General features: G+C 49.4%; 1 protein-coding gene across 2 annotated transcripts in view; it reads right to left on the reverse strand.

The window, feature by feature from the left end:
- Window positions 1-9,710, reverse strand: part of ZNF704 (zinc finger protein 704) — a gene marked incomplete at its 5' end in the record, with an annotated part of 117,040 nt that extends 107,330 nt beyond the window's left edge. Inside the window, one exon of one of the 2 annotated variants that reach the window (XM_081117113.1) lies at window positions 9,306-9,710. In XM_081117113.1, the coding sequence (XP_080973239.1) occupies window positions 9,306-9,710 (405 nt within the window). Of the gene's footprint in view, window positions 1-9,062; window positions 9,101-9,305 lie in introns of those variants that run through there. The other variant, XM_081117114.1, reaches the window with a different exon arrangement.
- Window positions 9,711-26,498: the final 16,788 nt, after the last annotated feature.

Below are 26,498 nucleotides of genomic sequence, written 5' to 3' on the forward strand. Positions count from 1 at the left end.
CTCCCTGTTGGGGGCTGAGTCCAAAAACCGGGCATGCGCCCTGACCAGGCATCGAACCGGCAGCCTCTTGGTGCATGGGACGACACCCAGCCAACTGAGCCACTCCACCTGGGTCTGAAATACTCCTTTTTTAAAGAAACTTGATACTGAAAAAATTATCAGCTTATGAGGAAAAATATTTCAGAGCCTAATGACCCAGCTACACCTTTTAACTTCTCTGTGCGTGTGACAATGTATTTCTTTAATAATGCAATTTTCATTATTTATCCCAAGTATAAACCACTTACCCATGGACTTCCTATTTAGAAAATTAATCATAAACCTGTATTTCCCAAAATGCATCCCAAGAGAAAGATGCTCTAGGGGGAAAAAGCCTCCATAGTCCAATCAATAGTTAATGGTACAATCTATACCACCTCCTTAGAAACGCGACAGGCTCTTGGTGTCTATGATTAGTCACTTCTTTTTTTTAAAATCTTCACCCAAGGATATGTTTTTATTGATTTTAGAGAGAGAGGAAGGGGGAGAGAGAGAGAAACATCAATCAGTTGCCTCCCATAGGAGCCCCAACCCCAGGTGGAACCTGTAACCTAGGCATGTGCCCTGACAGGGAATCGAACCCGCAACCTTTTGGTGCATGGGACAACGCTCCAGCCAACAGAGCCGCCTGGCCAGGGCGATCAGTGACTACTTTATAGGTGTATGGGGGTTGTACTACGCTTCCAATTACTTCCTAACTTTACAAAATCTGTATCTCTGCTCTTAGCTGGAATTTCCCCCAGCTGTTTAGCCACAGAGCCCTCCTCGCACCCTCTGGATGCCTCCCCAGTGGCAGAAGCAAGTAGGCGCAATGGCTTAGAGTAACTTTGCTCTAGGCATCCCCATGCACCCAAAGAACGAAGAATGAATGACTGACTCCTTCACCCAACAAAAGGACAGCAGGTCCTTGCACCAGAGCAGGGGAGGAACAGGAGGGCAACCCCATGCCTCCGTCTCAGGGGTGACGTCGCTGTGCCGCCTTGGCAGCTTTTAGGGGACACACGTCAACGTAGGTGTGCGGTCGGCCTGTTCCCGCCCGGCTGGATGGCAGCCAGGTGTTCTATAAGAGCTGCAGATCTGAGCAGCCTGATGAACCTAAGAGGTAGAGGCGGGTAAGCGACTCGCAGCTTCCTGGGCTGAAGGGGACCCGTCGAGCTGTCACACACGATGGCTCCCCTCGGAGTTCCGACCAGCGAAGCCACTGCCTTCCGGGAGGCGGCTCTGAGCCGCCTTGCTAGCCCGGACCCAGGAGGAGGCCGAACAGTCGAAATGACTGTGGGATTTGGGATCCTCAAACACAGTTTCACAAAAGCTTCCTTTCTGAAACCACAACGGAAATAAATTGCCAACCATGTCTAGTTTCAGGAGGTCTCGGGCCGTATTCAATAACAATAGACTATGGCAGACAACGTTATCCCAATTGTATTTGAAAACACTGAAGCCTAGAGACCTTAAGAAACTTGATAAGGCCCCACAACTAGCAAGTGGAGGAGCCGGTGCTGGAACCCGGAGCCTGTGTTACATCATTTCTTGATCTGTGCAGAGGTAACCGTGTGCGGGGGAGCCAGCGGGATCACCTGCTTCCACAAGCCTGTTCTCTCCATCCTCCTAATGAGCCTGCAGTGAAGGTCATACGAACTAAAATGATCCTGTCTGCAGGGTTTTTCACATGGTATTTCAAGGCTCACAGCCTTTTAAAAGACTGGACTGAATTTAGAATGTCGGTGCACTTTTGACATTCACTGATTCTGAAGAGCCATGCCCAATTAGTCTGAAATCAGGGAGCACTCCTGTGTGTCATGGTGCAGTTTGGGGACAACGCACTCTGAGCTGTCACCCTTGTCGAGTAACGTCTGGGCCGGGCCCTTGCAACTCTTGGCACCTCCAGGTTCCCCAGTGTCCTGCACGATGAATGAGCCCTCTTGTGTGTTACCATAAAGTTCTTATCCCAGAATGACAGTCTCTCCTTCAAGACTCTGGAGTGGAGCTTGTTTGGCCTGTGGACAAACCGTAACACTGGAGTTTCTAAAACAGTATCTTCAACGAAGTGTTAGGACGCTATCACTCTGGTTCTACTGGACAAATCTCAGTGTTATATTATATTCCTTCAGGTCCAGTAAATGAGAGCAACTATTTGCCAGTTTCAGTGATCTAAACTCACCCTTGACCAGCCATGCGGGGATTACCTTCTGGCCAGACCACACCATCTTCTTCACATAGGCTATTTGGCTACACTTGTTTTAGGGTACATAACGCAATTACATCCCAAATAGTGGGAGCCAAGTAGGGCCTCTCGGCAGAGCTGATCTTGATCTCCCTTGATAAAGGGGAGGCTCTGAACCTCTTTCTGGACAACTTGGCAGGAACTCGTGAGGCTGGGGCCTCCCTGAAAGGGGAGGTCGGCCTTATGGCTGCTACTGCCCCGTGTGTCTCAGGAACATGGCAAGCAGGGCCATGGATTAGTGGCCCATACACTTCTACTGAGCCAATGTCCAGAAACGCAGACAGCAAACCCCAAGAAAATCATCCCGATGTCAACGGCTTGGATTTGGCCCAGTCAAAAGGTTGGTTGTGAGGGTCTCCAAATATTCTAAAAGATTTCAGAATGTCTAACGAAGCCCATGCATCAACCTTAATGTGAGATGGCACTGGGCAGGTAGAAGGTCAAGTTTCCTTGACTTTAGACATTATTTCAAGCCACTGTGACTGGCCTGGTCGCTCCAGGCAGATCAGAAGTTCTGACACCTCACAGCGTGGTAGGGAGGGAACGGCTCCCATCTCCCCACCCCCAGCCTCTCGTGAGGCAGAGGACAGTAATGGGGCGGCTACAGGTTTAATAAGGATTAGGCGGGGAACTTCAGCAGGTCAAGCACACACATGACTGTAGCTCTCTCAGGCTCCATCTCACTAAGCGGCAGGGAAGCAGATCCAGGGGAGGGCTTGGCTTCTCCCTTTTCTCCTCTATTTCCTAATGCGTCTGGGATGGAGCACTCCATGGTCAGCTGGTGGAAAATACAGGTGAAGGGGGGGAGGCCCCAGTGAGGGGCTGAGTATACCTCACATCTACTCGGCAGTTCAGCAGAAGCACAAGACGATAGAGCCCATTTTCATTGAGGTTATCCTCTGAATACACACGTCCCGTGGAAACTGCACAGGGTGGTGGGACTGGCCCAGGCAGGATTCACAGAGGGTCCCACCCATCCGACTGCAGACACTTGTCAGAAGGAAGAACATCCCCCAAATAGAAGTTGATTAGCAGGGAGTGGTAGATCACTTGAGAAAATTGTGATTTGGTCCACAAATCTCAGGGAATGAAGTGCAGATCATTCCGGACGCAGGGAACTAACCCAGTGATAACTGGGTGATAACTGGGGCTGGCAGACCAGGGCACTAACCCTTGCCCCACCTGCCTGGCCACCAGCCCCAGGGGGAAATGGCATTTCACCTTCAGTATCTCAAATGAGGGTATTGGGTTGCTAGATAATCTCTGTTTCCCTTCCAACTCCAGCCATGAATGACAACTTTGTGTGGTATCTTAAGCACATGCCTTTCTCTGCAGCCAACACAGACCGTTTGCAAGACACATGCTTGTTAGCAAATTGGAATTCAGTGTTTGCTGCACGGTCCGTGCCAAAGGCTCCTTGCAGTCATCTGATATTCAAGAGATAGTCTAATAGCTGTGTTAGCCATCCCCGAACAGCGGGCACCCAGGAAGCGGATTCCATCCATTAATATTTATTGAGCACTGATGGTGGGAACTTTGACGTCTAGTATCTCATTTAAAAGCCTTTCTTCCCGGTTTTTCACTAGAGGAAATCTTGACAGAATGCCTAGCCCTCTTTCATGTCCAGGTTTTTCCTAACCTTCTTATTCCAGTAAATGATCAGTCCCTCAGATTCTCTGGTTCTGGTCCCTGAACGAATCCACAGCATCGCAGAGCCTAGTCCTGGGCCTTATTATCTCAACCCCCTACTGTGAGTAACAACACATTATAGAATCCTTCCTCTGTTTGACACTGTCCTTGTACCTTTTTAAAATTAAAGTCTGGTTGAAGATACTGTTTACTCTGCTACTTAGTATTTCTTATATGAGGGCCCAGGAGGTTAGTTAGTTGTTTCCTTTTGCGGGTAGGGGTTGAGATCTTACCACTGAGGATAAATGTGCAAGCTTTCTTTGGTCAAAAACTGAAAACCACACAATATAAAGTTTCTCCTGTTGTCTCATTTAAAGAGTACGTTAGTGTTCATTATAGTAATTAAGCAATACATTTCAGATACTTACTAGCATTTATTCCTCTATTTCCTTAGCCATCCCGGATCCTCCTGGAAGTAACTGGGCATATGAATCCCAAATAAATGTAGAGAGATTGCAGGGATCCCAGTCCAGTGATTAAGAGCACAGGCTGTGGACATAACCCATGGTGCAGTGGCCACACTGTCAGCTTCCTCAGCTGAAGAACCACGCCATTTGATTCCCAAGTCATGCTGTTTTGAGATTCTCCTTCAGATAAGCCACTTAGTACAGTTCCCGGCTCATAAGTAATCAGTAAACATTCATTTTAATAATGTTATTTTGGAACCCAAACTATCCTGCATTTCATTTCCATTCCTTTATGGATTTTATTGGTTTACTCTGTTTTCTCTGATTCAGTGACCCATGACTTTGTGACCATCCGTCACCCCCTCCTGTCCTCACTTTTCTTAGATCCCATGTCTATCGTTATAGTCACAGCTGGGCCACCTTCAATATGTTCCTCCCTTTCTTTCCACTGCTCACGCACCTGGCGAACCTCATCCCTGCTGAATCCAGCTGTCTGCTTTGTCTACAAGAGACAGTGGAGCGTAAGGCACAGAGTGCTAGCTCTGGAGTTAGACTTCGCAGGGCTCAGCCCCGGCTCTGCCACTCAACACCTGTGCATCTTTAAATGAACGGCTGATCACTTCTGCAGAATGAGGATGATGATAGTGATGCCCGATGACTCACGGGTATGCACTCAAGTTCAAAGGAGATTCTATACTTAGACTTGACCTGACCGTAGCAGGCCCTCAATGACTGTTCACTAGGATTCTCTTATTATTACTCTATGCATGTGCTGATGGAATAAAATTGGGAAAATCACATACCCAGAACCACAAACACCAGATGGGTCCCTGATACAGTCTGGCAACTCTGTTTATCGCTCTACTATGTCTGCTCTCCACTGTGCCCCCCCGCCACACACACTATGTCATGTCTTCGGCTCTACTTCAGATCTCCACCCTCAGCAGATGACCTTCTCCCCTGCTGCATGGGGGAAAAAGAGGCCATCGGACCAGTACCGCTTCATCTGACCATCATCTGATACATAACTAACCACCTGGGCTCCCAGTCTCCACCTTCTCTCTAATTCAATGAGCAAAGGGCTCTTACTTCTATTAAAGGCCAACCTCTGTCCTTGGGGTCCAGGACCCCCCCCATGGCTTTTCCAAGGACTGTCATCCTGAAATTATCCCTCTTCTCTCTGCATCTTTGGTTCCTCCCTAAGGTGACTCCCAACGATCCTCAACTCCTGCTATTCATGCCCTTGTGTATCCCCTCCCCCTAAGTGTGGGTGGAACCCGGGACTCACTTCTAACAATAACAAAGATGACAGTCTATTGCTCCTGTGATTAGAGAGCATTCTATGAGACTCCAGCTCACTAGCAGACAGGTGGTAAGATCCTCCTTACTGGCTTGGTGATGTAAGAGAGAGTGTAGAGGAAGCACACAGGGCAAAGCACTGTGTGTGGGAAGAGGGGCTCTAAGAGCTAAAGGCAGCCTGCAGGTGATACCCAGCAAGAGGCGGGGACCCTCAGACCTGCAAGAGAGTGAATTCTGCTAACAACCTGAGTGAGCTTCTCCCCAGTCCAGCCTCCCGATGAGAACACAGTCCACCCACCACCTGGACTGCAGCCTGTGACACTTAGGACGCAGACCCAGGGAAGTCGAGCCTGGACTCCTAACCCACAGACCCCTTACAACAGTGACAACTGTTGTAAGTCAAAAAGTCTGTGGTGCTTTGTTACACCGTGATAGAAAACGAATAAGCTCACCCTCGACCAGATATTCCCATCATGCACTACAGTCTACTGTATCTTGTCAAAAAAATCTAGGCCACATGCCTCCAGACGCCCCGCTTCTCTCTGCTTGCCTTTCCAGCAAAACCTGTAAAAGAGTTTTCCACATGTGTCCTCACCTCTGTTCACTGCTTAGCCCACGCTAGTCCCATCACTGACTTCACAGTCTTTTGTCAAGGACACCAGCACGCTCCACACTATCGAATCTGAATGAACACGCCTCCATCTTCACCTTCAATATCCCAGCAGTACTCAGCACCATTCAGTGCACCCCATTTTCAGAACTATTTCTTTTCTTGGCTGGCTGGCCTTCACATTTCCCGGTTTTCCATCATTCATGGTTGCTGCCTTCTCCACCGACACCCAAATCTGCTTCCCGAGCAGTGCTGAGCCAACCCCAGGGTCTGGCCCCGGCTCTCCTCTCTTGGCCTACCTCATTCCCTCTCTCAAATGACATCGGCATGCTGGTGACTCCCAAATGTTTCTCTCTCCAGCCCTGACCTCTCCCCTTTGCTCCACATCCTTCAGCCAGCTGCCCAAATGCAGCTTCCACCTGGATGTCTAACCTTCATCTCAGACGTAACAGTCTAAAACAGGACTCTTTTCCCTCCGAAAAATCTGTTGTCCTCTCAGTTTTCCCAATCACGGAAAACAGCACGTCTAACCAGCCTTTGCATCGGGCGGGGCCTCACACCCTGGATTCTCTTTCCTCCCCCACATCAGCAAGTTCTCCAGGGTCGATTGTCACAATAGATCCCAACTCTGTCTCCTCTGACTCCCTCCTGTCGACCTGGAGCACACGGCCCTCACCTCTCTTTTGGACTGCAGCCACCTAGCTGGCCTCTGCTTCTCCCTGCTGTCCACTGTACTCCACACAGCATGGCCTTTTAAAAACACAAGCCACTCTGTATGCCACTACTGCTTAAAACTTTCCAAAGTCGTCACACACTACTTTCAAAAGGCCTGCCGGGCTCTACTGTACCGACCTGCCTCCCTGGCATATCTCCGACCTACCAAGTCCCACTGTGCTCACCTTTCCCTCCTTCCCACATCAAGACTTTTGCCACTATTATTCCTTCTTTCTGGAAAGATCTTCTCAAGCTGCATGGCTCGGAGCTCAAATCAAACATGGCCTCCCCAGGGAGGTCTTCCCCATAACAGAGTTGCCCTCTCCCTCCTGGACTCTGAGATACCAAGATCTCCCTCTTGCGAATCATACTCTCAAGCACCCATGCTTAGTTATGTTTGTTTGATTGATGCTATGACTCCTCTCACCAGATGAGTATATGAAGGTGCTTAGTGCTATGTTCTAGAATAGCACCTGGCACATCGTAGGTGCTCAATAAATATTTGAATAAAGGAATGCATAAGCCTATATGGGGTGCCCCAAAAATGTATACACACTTTGAATAATTATTAATTCCAATGAATAAAATGTGAAAAGAAAGGAACATCAATTGAGGTATCAGCTGTTAAGTGTGCATACATTTTTGGGATACCCTGTGTATATCTACATATACATACATATATGTGATGTTGGCATCATTATGTACATTTATAATAAAATGTCCTGTTATGTTCCACTAGGAAATCTCTTTCAGATGCAATGTCAAGATGGCTGAAAAGCAGTGAAAACTTACACAAATTATACCTCAACTACTCAATATATACATTTCTGCAAAGTTGTGGGCAAATCAAAACATTATAAAATAAAGCCCGTTTTGATAGAATGCAACAGAAATTTGTTAGGAGATGTGAAAAATATTTTTTGATAATGTAAATGACCACATCTTAGTTACTCTGTTTTTATAGATTTGATCCCATAGGGTTTGCTTGGATCACAGAGTATACATCATAATTCCTTTTTCTGTCACAAATTGTGCAAGCACTGTTCGAACCACAAGGCATATTTTTAGTATTTCTGGACAAAAATGCTGAAGATTCACTATTCCTGTTCCTTAATGTCACTGGTGCCATGCGACTTAATTCCAAAACCCAGCCATGTTCTGCAGCCACCCAATGCAGGCTTTTTAACAGGCGGTGGGAATGAGTGCGGTCACGGCCTGGATTCCAGCAAGCAACTGTCAAAACTCTCTTCCCAAATCACTACTTGCTGAAAATGTCCTACTCCCAGAGCAGATACTTGCAGGGTGGTCTAGGAAAGGAGTCTGTGGCCATCTCTACGCTGGGGCTGCTCTAAATGGGGACGTTTACGGTTTCTTTGCAACTACAATTTCATGCTTTGAGGAGCTGACTTTTAGGCAAGCCTCTGCAGAAAAAGTCTCTATCTATTAAACTCACTTGTTTACGTATTGTTTTCCTTCCTAATATACGAGTAGCTTCTGAAAACTCCAGTAAGCGGTCGTGCAGCTGACTTTCAGATGCACTGCCGAGGAAAAGCACTCCCTCCCTCCTACCACTTGCTGCCCTCAAAACTTCTTAGCAACACACACTGAGCCTGAGCCGCGGCGTGGTTCGCCCTGTCCAATCGCAGGCCCGCCAGCCCCCCGTCAGTTGTGTAATAATGAACCCCTATCTGCTGAAGACACACACCCCGGGGACCTCGGCGCTTCGGCGCGCGGGGCCGTCGCCGCGTCCTCGGCACAAGCTCGCGCTCGTCTCCAAAGCCAAACCCGCCCCCTCCCACCTCCCCGACCGCGCGAGGCCAAAATGCTGCACAGTGTCGAGTTTAAACGGGGGGGCCGGGGGGGGCACCGCCGACGCGGCCGGCAACACGCGTGTAAAAGCCGCAGGCTCGGCCGTGGCCGCACCGGGCTCACCGGTTCCTCCCGAGCCTGCGGTGGAAACTCGGCGACAATTGTTCTGGATGGAGACGGGCTGCCGGCCGGTGGCGATGGGCCCGGCCAGCCCTCAAAACAGGGCGAGGGGAGGAATTACACCCCCCTCCCGGCGCCAACCCGCGCCTACCTCGTCCCAGCTCCGAGTTCCCGACCTCGCGGGGCCAGGCGGCCTCCTCCCGCACCCGCGCGGGACCCGGCTGGAGGAGGGGCGCGGGGCGCAGGGGGCCGGGCCAGGCGGGGCGAACCGGGCCCGCGCCGCCCGCGCCGGACACACCCCCGGCCGTCCCCTCGGGCCCAGCGCCCTCCCGGCCTGTCACCCCCGCCCGTCCTCCCCCGGCCCCGCGCCCCGCGCCCCGCGCCCCGCACACACCTTCAGCGCGCCGCGGGCCGGGCCCCTGGGGAGCGCGCGGCCGGGGCCGGGGGGCAGGAAGCGCTCCTCGCCGTCCTCGTCGTCGTCGTCGCCGTCCCCCGCCTCGGCGGCCCCCTCCTCGTCGTCGTCGTCGTCGTCGTCGTCCTCCGCGCCCCCCCGCGGCTTCTCCGGCACCCGCCCGAGCCCCCGCGGCGGCCGGCTCGCGCCCTCGTCGTCCGCGCCCTCCTCGCCCAGCAGCAGCGGCTCGGGCGGCGCGGCGGCCCTGGGGGGCCCGGGGCCCGCGCTCCGGGGCGGCGGGGGCAGCGGCGGCCTCCCGCTCTCGGGCGCCGGGCCCGGCGGGGGCAGCGCGGGGCCCCCGCGGCGGCCGCCCAGGCTGGAGCGCTTGGCCAGGCGGCGCGCCTGCATGCCCGCGCCTCCGCCGCCCGCCTCCCGCCGCTGCGGCTCCTCCCGCGGCCCCGGGTGCACGCCGGGCTGCGGGCTGCGGGCTGCGGGCTGCGGGCTGCGGGCTGCGGGCTGCGGGCTGCGGGCTGCGGGCTGCGGGCTACGGCGGGAACGGGGTGGGTGTGAGCGAGCCGCGCGCTGCCGCCGCCAACGCCGCCGCCCCGGAGCCGCGGGCCGCGCTGCGCCCCATGCGGCCGGTGGCCGGGCCGCGCCTCTCGGGCCTACCGCGGCCGCCCGGGCGGAGCAGTGGGCGCCGCTGCCCCCGCTCCCGCCCGCCGCCCGCCCCGCCGCCCGGGGCCCCCGAGCCGGCAAAACCCGGACTGGACTCCGGCCCGACCCGCGGCCTCCAGATCCGGGGCTTCCGAGCGGCCGGGCCGGCGCGGGCCGCCTCCCCCGCCCGGAGCCCGCGACTCCCCGCCGACGGAGGACCGCGCGCCCCGCCGCGCCTCGGGGCGTGGGTCCCGGTCACGCTCGGGAGGGAGCGGCTTCGCCCGCAGGCTCACTCGAACGGCCTCTGCCGCGCGTGCCGGCCGCTCCTGACCTCTGTGACATGGGGGACGCTGTCCCCCATCGGGGCGGGGGGTCAGTCCCTAGGAGGGGTCACCAACTCCTTTAGATTCTGGAAACTCGCCCGCGGCGTTGCCCGCCCCCCGGGCCGTCCGCGAGCGCCCCGGGCCGGCCTGCGGGGCGGTGCGGCCCGGCCGAGGCTGGCTCTGGGCTCCCCTTCCGCAGCCCCGGGAGGCGCCTGGGTGCGGGCGACGGGCGGCGCTGCTGCTCGCTGCAGGGCGCGGCTGCTGGCACCGGTGGGGCCCCTGGAGAAAGAAACGGGGTGGCCCATTCAAGACTGCTTGACTTCGTTATTTTTTTTAAAAAAAAATAAATTAGCTTGAAGTGAGATCAAGTCTAGGGACTAAGCCCGTAACCAGTTTGCCATGTAACTAATGACACGGTCACTCCTGAGGATTGTTAGGTGTGACGGACGCAGGAAAGTCACTTGCCAGGGTTTGGGACAAGGCCCTTGGGTAAGCCATGCCATGCTGCTCACACTCACACCACATGCCCACTTCCACCCGGTGGGTGAGGGCGGGCTCCTCACTCCCCAGCCTCTGGCAGGCGCCGGCAGGAGGAGGGCCTGGCCCTGGGCACCCTTTCCCGGTAGTTCCTCTGGGAGATTTAACATCCCACGCCCTGCGAGACCCTTGAACGAGCTCATTAAATGCTCACTTAGGTGCCTTCCAGCTGTTGAACGGGTGATGCCAGGGATTCTAAAATGAACCTCCTGTTATTACTGAATCAGACGAGCTTCCTGATGGACCTATTTCACGTCATGACACTCTTGTTCTACCCATCCAGGCCCAAAGCCAGGAGCCTTTTAACTGCCTTCTCTTCGGTGTCCCTAGAGGCAGATGCCCACCTGTAGGCCCCGCTGGCTCTCTGTGAAGTGCCTCCTGAACCCATCCCTTCCCTTCCGTGCCCAGGCCTCCTACAATGTCCACAGCGGCCCAGGGAAAGTTCCCAACCAGCTCTCTCCACCCGCTTCCTCAACCACACCCTTCCCGGGCCTCCACATGCCAGCACCAGGTTCACCTTCCCGAGACCCCTCAGGTCACGGCATTTTCCAGCCAAACTCTTCACTGCCAAATATTCCATTTAAGATGTCAGACCGGGAGAAGGTTGAGCGTCAGAAGAGATGGGCGTGGAAAAGCAGGGACCAGCCCAGAGGTGGGCTGATCAGATTCATGAGTGTTTTACAAAGAGCGGAGAAGGGCCCTGAGTGGTTTTATCCCAATGTCAAGGAACTGACCACGGTTGATTTGAGAGAAGATTTTAGAGATGGGCAACAGTGTTTCTGTGACCAGAGGAATAAAACCAGGGCCAGAGCTTGGCTGACAGGTGCGGTGGTGGGGTAAGAGGAAGGTGGGAGACAAATGGGGGAGGGCCTGGATCCCAGTCCCCACTCTGCAGCTTACCAGCTCTCTGTACTTACTCATCCTCTCTCTATGCCTCAGTTTCCTCATCTGTGAAATAGGAATAATAGCAGTCTCTATGTAACAGTAAAGTTCTTTTGTAGGGTAATGATTAATACGTGTAGTTAGCTTAGAGGGGTACCTGGGACAGGCCGCTCTGTATAAAGGCTCGTCATAGTCAGTGTTGCTGGTGTTATATAAACAAGGTAAGTTGGGATACTCTTAAAGATAACAAGTTGGCTCTCTTTTAAGTAAGCTCAGAGCTGTCAATAACTAGCAAAAATGTGCTTTTTATGTCTGAAATCACCATAGATGAAAGAAAGTAAATGTTTTCCGGAGAACCGGCAGGAAAGACAAGATTAAGGGAGTCTGTGGTTGGGATTGGTGGTTTAGTGGAAGGAGTACTAATTTCCACATCAATGTTCTTTCTTTCAAAACTGCTGTATATGCTTTGAAATCAGCTTGTTCTCCCTCTCAGGCCACCTCGGCAAAGCCCATGCCATGACCATTCCCTGGCCCCACTGGGCCTGAGAGGCTGCCCTCTGAAAAGGAGAGAGACTGGCTTTGAATCCGGACCATTAAGTGAAGGCCAGTGTCACAGAAGAGGTTTGGCCAAGCTGGGCTGTGAGGGGTGAGAAGGATCTACATGGGCCGGGACATGCAGGCCCTGAAGACCAGCCTCATGACATCAGAGGACACCAGTGGGAAGTAAAATCAAATGACCTAACTCATCAGGAATTCAGAAATATCTCATGATAGGGGCTCAGGACACTGGAGTCAGGATATGGGTTCCAAAGTCCAGCAACACCTCACGATGTCAAGCAAGTGGGGAGGAGTCATTGCTGCTATGTTCCCCCGATGCTCCCCCTGAACACCACACATTGTTACTCCCGAAACCATGCACACTTGCCACTGCTGGTCCGATTTAACACCTCATCATTGAAAACATTCGTCATTCATCAATATGAATCTATTGAGCCTGCCACGTGCCAGGCCTGGTTCTTAGACCTGGTGTGCAGCAGTGAACAAAATAAACAACACTCACTAGGAGGGGAGAAGACAATAACCGAAGAAAACAGGCAAAGTGTATGGTTCCATAGACGCGATGAGTGCTCTAGAGACAGTAAAGCAAAGGAGGGGCTAGAGAGAGCTGTGAGTTTAATATAAAGAAATAAATACTATATTTAAGACCTATTTAATATAATTATTATTCATTATTATATTTACTTATTATAATTATACTTATAATTATTCACAATTATTATATAAAATAGAACCAGAGACATGGAGCAGGGAACAGACTGATGAATCTCAGAGGGAAGGCGGGGGTGGGGGGGGAAGAGATAAACCTGAGAACTTATAAGCATGTATGCATAATCCCTGGGCACAGACGATAGTGCGGCGAAGGCCTGGGGGGGGGCAGGGGGAGGGTGTAGGGGGTCAAGGGGGAAAAAGGGGGACATCTGTAATACTTTCAACAATAAAGATAAATTTGAAAAATTTTTAAAAGACCTATTTAACATACTTCATTTATTATTCATTATTATATTTATTCATTACAATTATATTTTGCTTATAATTATTTACAATTATACTTAGTTATGATACAATTTACTTATTCTATACTTCTATTTTAACATTATAGTTAATATAAATAAATTTATTAGAACAAAGATAAGAAGAGTAGGAAGTGTAATGTAAAATTTGAATGCAAACTTGCAGCAGGGGCCATGGCAATGGACTCCATCTCCCTCCAAGGCGGGTCGGGTCTGTTTTCCCCTGTAGCCTGTGTGCTTTGGCTGAACGGTTTGTGAGGTGCTGATGGGAACCGAGGATGAGTTTTGGAGTAAGTACCACCCCACAACCACAGAGTACCTGGCTGCCTTGGCCTGGTTTCTTCTGATCCTAAATGACTCTTAAACCTTTGAGTGCCGAGCCCCAAACATACCCCAAGCATTTTTTTTTTTTTTTTTTTTTTACATGTACTGAAAAATTGTAAAAAAACAATCAGGCTGAACTTAACCTTTTGTTCAATTTTTTAAAATTCAACATTCAGAAAGATAGTAATCACACTCCCCAAATCATGAGGTGTAACCATAACCAGTTACAACAGATTCCCACCCACCAGCAATAGCTCTTTGATGTCCTTGAGAGCCTTAACTAGTTGCATTCTTGGAGGGTGGCAGGTCCTTTTAAAAATTCTTTTCAAGCTAAAAGTAAAATTTTGCCCTTTAAACAGGATATAAAGGTATGGTTAGGTTAGCTTTTCCACACTTCTGGAAAACTTACAAATGACTTCAGATGATGACTGTCATCCCAAGGAGTGAAGAATAGATTAAGGTTAAGAGAATCACTCATCTCCTAACTGTCAGGCTGAAGGCCTGTGTAAGTCAAGCACAAACCTCCACCCAGAAAAATGTTTCTTCCACGAGCAATTAACTTCAATCCTCTTGAACAACAGTGTACTTTCAACACACATCTTTAAAATACTTCCCAGAGATTTGGATTTGTGTCTCTGTGTGTGTGTCTGTGTATAAAAATGATTAGTTTTTTTTTTTTTTTTTTTAAGGTAACACATATTTGCTATTTTGGAATGTGTGCACACACAGAGAGAGATTTTTGTCTTTGTTGTTTCCTGGTCACTTTAGTCATCTCATATTGGCACTTGAAAGGCAATAGACCACTGAGCTGGGTCCCAGAGACATGGGTCTGGATCCTGCTCTGGGATTACTCGCCATGTGACACTAGGTAAGGGCCCTGATCTCTGCAGGGTTTACAACTCTAAGATGAATGAGCTACACTCTTTAAGGTTCTTCAACTCTTGAGCCCCATGATATAAAATACTGCCTGTAAGTATTTTTAAGATGAAGCCAATGCCCGTTATTAAAATCCACAAATGGAGTCTAATAGGTATGCCTGCAAATGTATGTAGGTCTCTTTATTTGGACATCTCTCCTAAGCCAACCTGAGGTGCTGTATTTTAGGACGGCCATGTCTGTTCCTATCCACATTACTCTTAATTTCATTGGCCCTCCCTGCCTTGCTGGGAACACAAATATTATGAAATTATGCATGTGCTTGCTACCATCTTATTTGGCTAGTTATCTCTTTCAGTAAGTAATAAGGTGCCCTAATGGCTACAACCCAAGTCACTGCTATTTTATATTATATGTATTTATGTCTCTTCCACAAAGTGAAGGTTGCCTCATTACTGGATGGATGGATGTGATTACGTCCTACTAATGATGTTTTCATGTCTCTAAAACTTTTCTCTCATTTCCCTTTTCTTATAGTCTTTTCATCTAGGGCCTTGCTAGTACAAGTAACTGAAATACTAGTTACCCTAAAGAAAAAAAAGGGAAGGGATTTATCAGCTAGGGCAACTCAACCACAGATGGGCCCAAGCATTTGGAAAATTAGAGCCAGAGCTTACGTGAAGTGTGTCCTTGGTCTCTGTCTCTGAGTGTGTGTGTGTGTGTGTGTGTGTGTGTGTGTGTGGCTTATTTCATTATCTGGTCAGCTACAGCCAGTCTATAAGCATCTCTGGCCACACACCTGTCAGCCTTGTGACCAGGGGCAGGGGTGTCCTTTGCCTCCTGTAGCAGCTAAGGGAATCCCAGTGAAGGACTCAGACAGGCCCAGCCTGCATCAGGAGCCCACATCGGTGGCCAAGGGTGGAGTGCCAAAGAAAAAGAACGTTACAGGTGTTATAAATATAACCAATACTATCTAAAATCTGAAACATACAAACAATTTGAAGGGGAAAAATCACACCTAATCTCTGTACCCAAAGAAAACCAGTTATTGTTTTGGAATATTTATTTTTTTATTATTTTTTATTCTCATTGGAGGATATGTTTTTACTGATTTGAGAGAGCAAGGGGGAGAGAGAGAGAGAAACGTGAATCAGTTGCCTCCCATATGCCCCCTGCACTGGGGATTGAACCCAAAAGCTAGGTATGTGTCCTAACTGGGAATCGATAGAACCAGCAACCTTTTGGTGCACCAGATGACGCTCCATCCGACTGAGCCCACCAGCCAGGGCGGTATATTTATTTTAATTTCTTTTCTATGCGTCATTTTTTGGTTATATATTATTTTTCCACCTGGCTTTATAATGTAAGCTTTTCTTTCACACAGGGCAATATAACTTGTAGATGGATTTTGAGCTAGTAAGAAAAGAATAAATCATGAAAACATTATAAGCAAATGTGCGCTAATATTTTTATCAACTCTGGGGACAGACATTTAAACAGCATATGAAGTCAGAGCCACGGCAAGTGGCTGCTAAATTGGACCACAAAAGACCTTTAAACTTTATGACAAAGGTACTGTTAACAAGTTTTAAAATAGGTTAAAGATGGCCCCGGCCTGGTGGCTCAGTTGGTTGGAGGGTCCCCCGTGCACCAAAAGGCTGGGAGCCCACATGAATCTGTTCTGTTGTCCAGATCTTGAAAATTCATTTTTCAGATCACACTCAGGGAACTTCCTTTGCTCTGGTAATCTATCTTCTTCTCAAGGCTGGCACAAGTTCTCTTTCCTTCCTGGCTCAGTACAGGAGAGCCAGCACGCACAACCGTGTTTAACGCTCCGTCTTGAATGGTGATGGTAATAACATTTTGCTTGTAGGTCTGCAGGAAGCAATCAACATCTCTAACATATAAACCATCAACTCCTTCAGCTTGTCCCCGCTTTGTCACTTCAGAGCACCTGGACTTAAAGGGCTATCTATCAGTCCCCTTGAGTGATGGGGACACATTCTCTGTTGCTTTATTGCCCTATAATCACAGAGACTGTATACAGAAAGTCAGAAGGAACTTGCCAGGGACATTTCTTGCTGGAGTTGAGCAGATAAATTCACGATATGAAGCCGAAGGCTTCAGGTCCAGCGTGGCTCCCCCTGGCTGGCACACTTTCCCTTTCCTCCCTGGGCACCCGCCCACTCTGAGCACTCCATGTCCTGGTTTTCGAGGTGGCTGCAGACAGGGGGCAAGAGATTGGCAGAGCCCAGCGTCCCCCCTGGCCAGGCCTGAGCTGTCAGTGCCTGTACAGTGAGAGCCAGATTTGGGCGCCACAGCTGGGAGCTAGGCTTTTGTTTCTTAACAAAAACAGGCGCCTGGGTGGCCGCCAGCGCCCAGCCCCACCAGGCAGGCATCAAGGAGTCCTCCTGGTGCATGTCTGTGACCTGTCATGAGAGACAGCTCCCTCTGCTTCCAAATGATCACAGGGAGACAATGCGGCAAATCATGTGTCTCGAACAGCCCAACCCTGCTCCGGCCACGGAGGTGATTACATGCACCAGGGACCTGTTGGCTCAGGTGGAGACGCACCTCAGTGGTAACCAAGGGAGTCCTTGTCAGCGCTTTCTGTCCTCTCTGTCAAAGAACTTCTATTTGTCCTCTGAGACCCACGGGCTGTCCTTCTGGCTGAAGCAAGTTATGATGGATTCATTTATCCCAGGAAGGAAGGCTAGGTGCTAAATGTCCAAGGCAGCTCCTGCAATCTGTGGTGTCTGGTTATAAATACATAGGACCTTCTGTTATATGATTTATTTGATTTCGCAAAGTTAGAACATATGCAACTCGAGGTCATTACTTACTCAGAGAAAACTCACAGGAGAAAACTGGAATCACAAGCCAGATAGATGGGGGTGAGTAGTCTCATTTCAGAAAGGACTATTCACAGTTCAAAATCATTAGAAGACTTAAATACTCACCCGGCCTGGAAAAAACCCACACCTCAACCTGTGGTGCAGATGTCCAAAGGGCCACAATTATAAATGTACTCCTTCAGCCTTAGGCTTGGGCTTGTTGGAATGCAAATGCTTTTGAGGAAATGATGAGGTCAAAAGATAGTCATGTGCACTTGAGTATGAATGAGTTTAGTCACTTTGTTCCTGAGAGCAGGTTTTCAGGAAGGGAAGACTAGTTGCAATTGAATTCCTGAAAAGAGACAAAGGAACAATATGAGTGACAGTGAATGCAGAAAAAGAGAGTCCGAAAATAGATGTTTGTTGCCTCACAATTTTGGGAAAAGCCAGCTTTTGAAAGAGGGGTTTTGTTTGTTTGTTTTGTTTTTGCCATTCTGCTCAATAAAAGTTTCTGTCATGATGGAAATGTCCTCCATCCTTACTGTCCAATGCGGAGCTCTTCAAAGGTGGGTAGTGTGACTGAGGAGCTGGATTTTTCATTGTATTTCCTTTACTAGCCATGTGTGGCGAATGGGTCCTGTACTGAACAGTGTAGCACAGAATTCTTTGTTTTTCTCTGCTTTACTTTTTGTTGTACTCTTTTCTACCATGGCACATTAGAACTAGCCACTGTGTAAAAATAATCTGGACATTAAAATAAAATAAGTCATATGTAATTAATAATTGTGTCATAGCCCCATCAAAAAGACAGAGAGAGAGACAGAGAGAGAGAGAGATTTGTAAATCTCAATCCTCTAACCAGCCTTGTTGGTTATCTGCCGCCTGATTAAAGGGAGTGATACTCATTTGTAAATGCATTTGGCAAACTTACCCTGAAATTGTTTCTATTATTTTACAAATTACAGACATTGAGATGAAGGCTCTGTAATTTCCTAGCTTTCCCTTTATTCCTGCTTGGAAAACTGGTATTGCCCTGGCACCCTTCCACTTTGCTGTTATTTCATTTGAATACGGCAAATTCTTTATCCTGATTAACAAAGCCTTCTGCTCCGTTCCTCTTTGATTATCAGTCTGTTCCTGGAGATGAGTTGATTTTGGGCCCTGCTGTCTCTTTGAATCTCTCTGCTTCGCTGATCTCAAAGATGTTCAAGACAACAGACACCCAAGTATTCCTAAATGACATGTTTTTTGTGTGTGCTCTTCTTTTGAATGTCTTATATGTTTAGTAATTTTACCATCGTCTGGAATTTTTTTTTCTTCTTTCAATTGTCTGGTTCTAAATGTCTCCCCCACTCATTACTTAAAAGCCTGAAAATATGCAACCAGTTGGGTTTGGTAATTTGCTATTTTTAAGCTTCTTTCTGTTTTAATATTTCAGTTTTCCTTTTTCTCTCATGCTTATATCTATCTCTTAAGGATTTATGATATTTTGTAGGCAGTCTTGATACCAGACACTTCAGGGCATCTTGGATAGACATATAGTTTCTGTTGAGCACTATGCATTTCTAATCCATTCATTCATCATTGCACTGGGATCACTTTCCCCCAAGTCAAGCTCCCCTTCCTTAAGCCTTACCTGATGCCCACCCAATAGAGTACTCACGGAGTAGTCCACACCCTTAGAGTACTGAATAAATACTCGCCTCCTAAGGTCAGTCCTATCTAGAAGAAATCAGACTTGTTAAGAGAGCTTGTTCAGACCACAGGCTTGATGGAGAATGCTGGAATCCAAATAAGTGACCATGAACCCATCTTCCGTGACCAGATATCAACCCCAAAGTTCTTCTCACACCCTCCTCTCCTTAGACCACGAGTGCAGAGAGCCTGCCCCACACCAGCATGGCCAAGGGCCCCTCGGCCTGCTTCTGTGTTTGGCCCAAATACAAGACCAAGGTTTCCTGGTTCGTGTGCGGCCTTACTACCCAGTGCTCCAGCGAGGCCACAGCCACTGCCCCTGGCGTCCTTGCACCCACGTTTTCTCCTGGAGGGAACAAAAACTTCTTCTGTCACCCTCCCTAGAGCCTGGTGGTTTCGGTATTTCTGTCCCTTGCCCGGTGGGACATATTCATGTTGTTAGCCTCAGTTACAACTCACCCCGATGAATGACTTTGCCAAAGCAGTTACCAGGTCTTCAATATTCGCCCAACAGATAGTCACCGAGTAGCCGTCTCAGTGGTCAGAGGGCTGTCTCAACACCGGGGGGCTGGTGTCCAAGTCACCCTCACTTTACCTAGCAGCAGCCCCAAAGCACAGAGTGGCGATACTGGCAGTCTGGCTATTATGCCTAAAAGGAGCCCTAAAGTGCTTCCTTTGGGCAGCAGGGTGAAAGTTCTTCACTTAATAAGGAAAGAAAAATAATAATAATCCTATTCTGAGGTAGCAAAGATCTACAGCAAGAACAGATCTTCTATCCGTGAAACTGTGAAGGCAAAAGAAACTTGTATTGGTTTTGGGGTCATACCTCAAGCTTCAAAAGTTATACCTCAAGTTCAAAGTTATCACTGTGTGATAAGTGGTCAGTCAAGACAGAAAAGGCTTTAAAACTCTGGGGGCTGGACGATGTGAATGGAAAACGTGTCCCGACTGACGGCAACGTGTTGCTCAGAAAGCGTTGAGCTTCTGGGAAGACTTCAGCCAGGAACCCCCTAAAACGAGAGAGCACACTCACATAACTATACAGTGTATTGTTATAATTGTTCTATTTTATTAGCTATTGTTGTTAACCTCTCACTGTGCCCAATTTATAAATTGAACTTTATTATAGGTGTGGATGTATAAGAAAAAACATAGTGCATGTAGGGTTAGGTACTATCCATGGTTTCGAGCATCCACTGGGGGCCTTCGACAGTGTCCCCCACAGGTAAGCGGGGGACAACTGTATGACCGTTTGGTTTCAACTGTTGTAGGAGAGAAATGTATTTTTATCTTCATTCTAGATGGGGAAACCAGGTCAGTAACTCCCCCAAAGTCACACAGACAGGGAGAGGCAGAGCTGGGACAGGAACCTGCCTCATCTCCCCAAAATCCTTCCTGCTGAAAGGGACCTTGAGGGAGAGGGTGACTGTCCAGGGCGTGGGCGGATCCCCAATTCCTCGCCATTCATGCAGAGCCAGGCCGCCCTGAAAGCAGACGGTGGGAGGCGTGGTGTTCACCGTGACATCTGAAGCTCCTAGGCTGGAAGGGAGAAACCAGCCCTTGTCACCCAGGGCGGTGCCATGGACCCTGGTGTGGCCCTGCGATCTGGCTATGGAAGGGGCACAGGAAGCCAGCGCATTCCCGCTCCGGTTTCTGTCTAAGGGCTGGCACCTGCCCATTTCAGGGCTAGATTTCCTTGTCAACATTGTGTTTACTGTCCTGGTCACGTGAGCTGAGAGAGGCGGATGAGTCACAGTTAACTGACTGCTAAATTAGGAAAATCTAATCCATTTGTTTCTTTCCAATTAGAGTCCCCTCAAAGCATTTTAAAGCTTTTTTTCTCAGCAATCAGAGCCACAACCTAAACAGTGGATGCCTTCCCAGTGTGTGCTAATCTGGCTTGCTATTATACTTGAAGATACTGTCACTCGTAGCTTTCTCTTCCTAGGTGACAGCAGGAGTTCGATGATATTAATTGTCACCTACAAATGCTAAATGGGTCCAGGGTTTCTTTTTGGGGTGATAAAAACCTTCTGGAAGAAGACAGTGGTGATGGTCTCGAAGAGTTGTGAATGTACGAGGTGCCCCTGAACCATGTAATTTAAAATGATTAAAATGGGAGAAAGAGGTGAAAGGATTAAGAAGAACAGATTGGTAGGCACAGAACAGTCCTGGGGATGTAAAGTCCAGCAGAGGGAATATAGTCAATAATATCGCAGTAACTATGTACCGGGCCAGGTGGGTACTGGAAATAGCAGGGGGACACTGTGAAGTATATGATCGGTTAACCACTATGCTGTACTCCAGAAACTGATTCAAAATAAAACTGAAAGTAAACTATAAAAAAAAAGCAGTGATTAAAATGGCAAACTTTATATTATGCTTATTTTACCACAATAAAAAAAAAATGAGATTGTGGTACCACATACCTCACAGGCTTGTCCTAGGTCTTGAGCGTCACCTCGCTGTTGTCAGTGATGGTGTCGCCAGGGGTGAGAGATGGGAGGAGCTGGACAGGGCGCCAGAGAATCAGGCCTGGCAAGGTGGGCTGGGGAAGGAAGCTGAGGCCTGGCGGTGAGGGCACAAGGCAGGGATTGTAGGGATGCGGGGGAGGACCTCGGAGGGGGGGGAGGGGGCTGAAGGTGCGGGGGGAGGGAGGCTTATTGAGAGGAAGGGAGAGAAGCCTTTCCATGCGGTTTTAAGCAATGGCCTGGCCTCTACAAACCGTCCCAAAGTCAGTGGTGTGGTTAGTATTTGTGGTGCGAAGAAAATCAATGAATTTCACGCCATGCACAGAGCTTTGCGAGCCCCGGCTTGTGAAGTTGCCCAAATTTCAGTTTCAGAGGGAATGTTCACGTCCAGGGGCCTCGTGTTTTCACTCCTGGGTGCCGTCAGGAAGAGTAGTCAGGGACTGTGGCGAGGACACACGTTCGTTAGGAAAGAACAGATTTCAGGACATGAGGCTGTGATATGGACCCCAGCTCTGTTCATCTCCGATTCTAGAACCTTCTCGATAAGCACCTTCTGAGGTGCGACTCTAGCAGGGAAGGACTGCCACCCGAAGGCTCCTACCTCCTACTTCCACATGCCCTCCACCCTCCTGCGCCCCCAGTGCCTGGCTGGGAGTGAGTTACAGGCATCCTATGCAGGAAAGGGCTGTAACTCTCAGGGTCAAACAGAGAAGGGGGAAGGGAGCTGGAGCAAGGTCTGCGCTGCTCCAGACCCTGGGACTCACAGCGACTTCACCTCCTGCCCCTTGCCTAGGCCTGGAGCTCAGAAACGTCTTTCTGGCAGCCGGTCCCTGAGAGGGAAGGTAAATGCAGACGCAGAGACTGGGGCTCGAGAGGCCCGGAGGGGGGCTCTGTGATCTGGAGGAGTGTGGGATTTCTGTCTTGCAGGTACCATGGGCCCCGTTGTGTGTAGGTGACTGTTTCCAGCTCCTTCCCTCCCAGGCCCTCACCTATCCAGCTGGGTTCCTGCAAGGTTGAGGCAAAACTGGGAGATGGGAAGAGGGAAGGCTGGGGAAATGGAAAGGGGTGGGAGGGGAGACGGATGGGACAGATAGATGCCTAGAGTGTTAGTGATGAGCGGGTGGATGGAGAGTCAGGTGGGGACAGGGACCCTAACGGGCTGAGCTGCAGGGGATTTGGACTTGGCCTGGGAGAGGCTCTGCGGGTGGGGAAGACTGTGTGTTGAGGCCTCTTAACTGGAGCCTTGAAACGGGAAAATGAAGACTCGAGTCCTTCTGTGTTGCATCAGCAGCTGGACTGGTCCTCTTTGAATATAAAGACGAGGCTGCAGGACATGAGTTTATATTTGTGTTATACCTTAAAGGTACAGACTTGAAAACCTTTAAAATGGGTGAAACAGGTGAGGGGGGTCAAAGGTACAATATTCCAGTTATAAAAGAAATAAGTCCTGGGGATGTCATGCACAGCATGGGGGCTCTAGTTAATAATACCATATTGTGCACTTGAAAATAAAAATAAAATAAAATCAGTCTGGGACTTTAAATTGCTTGACCTCCCACTCTCTCCTCCCTCCACGAACTCTGAGGAACTTTATCAAACCAAAGCAAACACTGTGCTGTGAATTCCACTCCGTTTCAGAAGCTCCAGGTCAGGGGAAATAGTTGAAAAGGATTCACCCCAAACAAACCAACATGAGGAGCAGGAAGAAGCAGAGCTCAGAGCTCAGGATCACTTTCCCCACTAACTGCCTGTTTTTGCTGACCTGGCGGGTTCCACCTCTTATTTCCTCCCAGCGCTGCGTATATCCTTGCACAGGAGTTTGAAAGCGGAAAGAGAGTCCCGTTTGCTTCCACCCACGGGCCTCATGGACTTGGGTTCCCTGAGTATGAGCCTGCTTTTGGAGAGACGCCAAGTGACAGAAAATTGGCAGATTCCTCTCCATTGATTCCTCCTGCTCTTGGGAGGAAAGGAGGTCTGCTCAGGACTTGGCTGAGCTCTTGGCTGGGCACCCTGAGCAGTTTACTCAGAGTTCAGATACCTTGGCAAACAGAGGCTGTTTGTCTGGCCAGAGGGTGAAGGGCCCCGTGAGCCTACCATGTCACCCAGGCATCTTCTGCCCATCCTGAAGCCTCCTTTCTGACCACGATAACTGCATGTTCCACGTGGGAACCTTGGCCCACCCAAGGTGGCTTCAAACCCTGCCTCCCCACCCCTCCGGTGTCCCACAGGAGCAGTGACTGTGTGAGCGGGCGTACGTGTGTGTGCACGTGTGTGTGTGTGTGTTTTACTCAAACAGTTAAAAAAGAAAAGACAGAAGGCTTAGACAGGTTTCCAGGAAACAGACTGTGTAGTCTAGACTAGTAAACTCCAGCAAGTATAATTGATGAATTTGTGATTATTATTCTGTATTTATTTTGTATATACCCCCTCCCCTTAAAAAGAGTAAAATCGTGAGAAAAACTATGTACATGCATGAAGATTTCGAATGACCAATATTAACTGTAGTGTTCTTGGGGCATCAAGAGAGTTAAACTCTGAGAATCAGAGAGTAGAGATTCTTTCTATAAAAACAAACAAACCTTTGTGTGAGTCTTAAAAATGCAACTTTTTAAAAATAGCAAAATCAACACTCATCATCCTGATATCCCCAACATGTCACCATTCCTGTCAGTGCTGAGAAAACCAGGAAGCAGCCCCTGTCAGAAACCCCGACAAAATTGAGGGGTGCAAACAAGTTTTCCCTTTTCTTCCATCCAGTGAACGAAGCTGGGAATTGGGTGGTTCCTCCTGATGTCATCGAGGTGGGGTGCAGAAGGGTAGGGCTGATCAAACCCCACACCATTGCCCCCAGTTGAGGGGGCTTCTTCTTGGCTGGGATTCCACGGTGACTGCAGATCCCTGGTTTCTGTGGTTCCCACAAAACAACCTTTGGCTGCAGGATAGATCACCTGGGGAGTTCAAAAAATCTCAGAGTACAGACCACACCCCAAACCAGCTCAATCAGAACCTACAGAGATGGGACTTGGGCATCTGGACTTTTTTTGAGATTGTTTTTATGGTGGTAAAATATACATAACCTAAAATTTACCACTTCAACCATGTTTAAGTGGACAGTTTAGGGTCATTAAGTACCTTCGCAAATTGTGCAACCATCCCAGACATCCATCTGCAGCACTTTTTCTTTCTCCAGAACAGAAAGTTTGTCCCCGTGGAACACTAATTCCTCCCTACTCCCCCCTAGCCCCTGGTGGGCACCATCCTACTTGCTGTTTCCAGGAATTTGGCTCTTCTAGGGCCCTCACATGAGTGGGGTCATACAGGATTTGTCCTTTGGTGTCTGCCCATTTCACTCTGCACAATGTCTTCAAGGTTTGTTCATGTAACGTGTGTAAGAATCTTCTTTCCTTTTAAGGATGAATAATATTCCATTGTATGTTGGTATCCCCACCGAACGTTCCTGCCCAGATCCCTGGGAGAAGGGGGCTCCCTTCTCACCCCTCTTTCGCTAAATTGGAAGTTAACCATGTTTTACAGCTGAATTTAGAGCCTTGTAGTGCAGCCAAAGCACAGTGTGGGTGAGACAACTAAAGATGTCTTTTCAAGTGAAACAAAGAAATTAATTAAAGCCAGACAGGAAGCGTCTCTGATGTGACGTCTAGCATTGTACACATCTCAGGCTGCAGGCACCACAGGGAGGGTGGCAGGTGGTTGCTGGGAACCTGAGCCAGACCTCGACGTGAGTAGAGAACCCCTCGTGAGGTCCAGGGCGGCGACCACTGTCAGTGCTGGTGAACAGGCTGGGTGGCCCACGCTCACAGGGAGGGAGTCAATGTCGAGTGTGCGTGCGCTTGTGTACAAGTGTGTATGTATGTGTGTGCATGTATGCAAGTGTGTATGTGTGTATGCATGTGTGCATGTGAGTGTGCGAGCATTGTGTAGGACCCGGGCAGGGGAAGGGGGAGAAAGACTTTAAAAGAGTCATGATGGTGACGAATGGGCATTTTTCTGTTCCCCATTGAGAAAGGACAGGGTCGCTGATGAAAGGAGCAAAGAGAGCTAAAGGTGTTGGGAGGCTACATAGTCTGGCATTTTCCTGTATGTTATTCCATGCAATCCTTTGTCCCATTTTTTCAGGAGAGTAGACCGAGGTAGACAGAGTTCTCTTGACCTGACAAAGGCTGAGTGGTGGGTAAGTGACATTATTAGAATCGGATTTCTGGTCTTTGACACCAAAGCAAGTCTGCAGACACCCGTTCCCCAGGCTGCCTCCTCAGGGTCCTTTCCTGCAGGCCCTTCCTGGCACCAGCTAACACTGTGACTTACTAAAGGAGACCTCGGAGGAAACGCTTTGCCTCCCAGGCCTCCATACGCTCAACTGCACAAGGAGGCTGATGAATTAGGGAAGATTCCTTCTAGGTCCACCATCCTGTTTGTGGAGCCCGACAGATTGTGTGGGGCAGGGTGGGGTAACCCTGGACTAATCTGGACTAACTCTGGACTAGTCTGGTTGGGTGGAAACCTTCCCTCATCAGCCCCAGGCACACCTAGCGGCATGTAGTTTCCCCAAAGCCGACTTGGAGCACTGACCCCCACTGTTAGAGGGCGGCGGGGCACCTGGCTCGGTGAGGGCTCAGTGCTGACCTGATGAGTGAATGAAAGATCAGCTGGCACCCAGCACTCCCTGGGCGCCCTGTTGTGGGTGGGGGAGTGGGGGGTGCCATGTGCAGGGGATAGAGAAGCGCCTGTATCCACCCCAGTTTAAACAGGTATTTACTGCCAGGGCCACATGGTGGTTGGATTTTTTTTTAAAGGAGACACGATCCAGTTCCGGTGGGTTGGCTGAGTGACTTACTTTGATGTGGTTGGTACTTTGCAGACCGAAGGAGATGTACAGCTCATGTGATTGTGGAGAAGGGAACGAGGGAAGGTTCCAAGCCGCTGTTTCTCTTTGCTGCAAAGAGGGCAACCCAGAGTACCAGGTCTTTGTACCTAGAAGCCCATTAATTTGTCCTATGGTGTGTCAGGAAGG

The sequence above is a fragment of the Miniopterus schreibersii genome (genome assembly GCF_964146895.1).
Source record: "Miniopterus schreibersii genome assembly, chromosome: 17".
NCBI classification, from domain to species: Eukaryota; Metazoa; Chordata; class Mammalia; order Chiroptera; family Miniopteridae; genus Miniopterus; species Miniopterus schreibersii.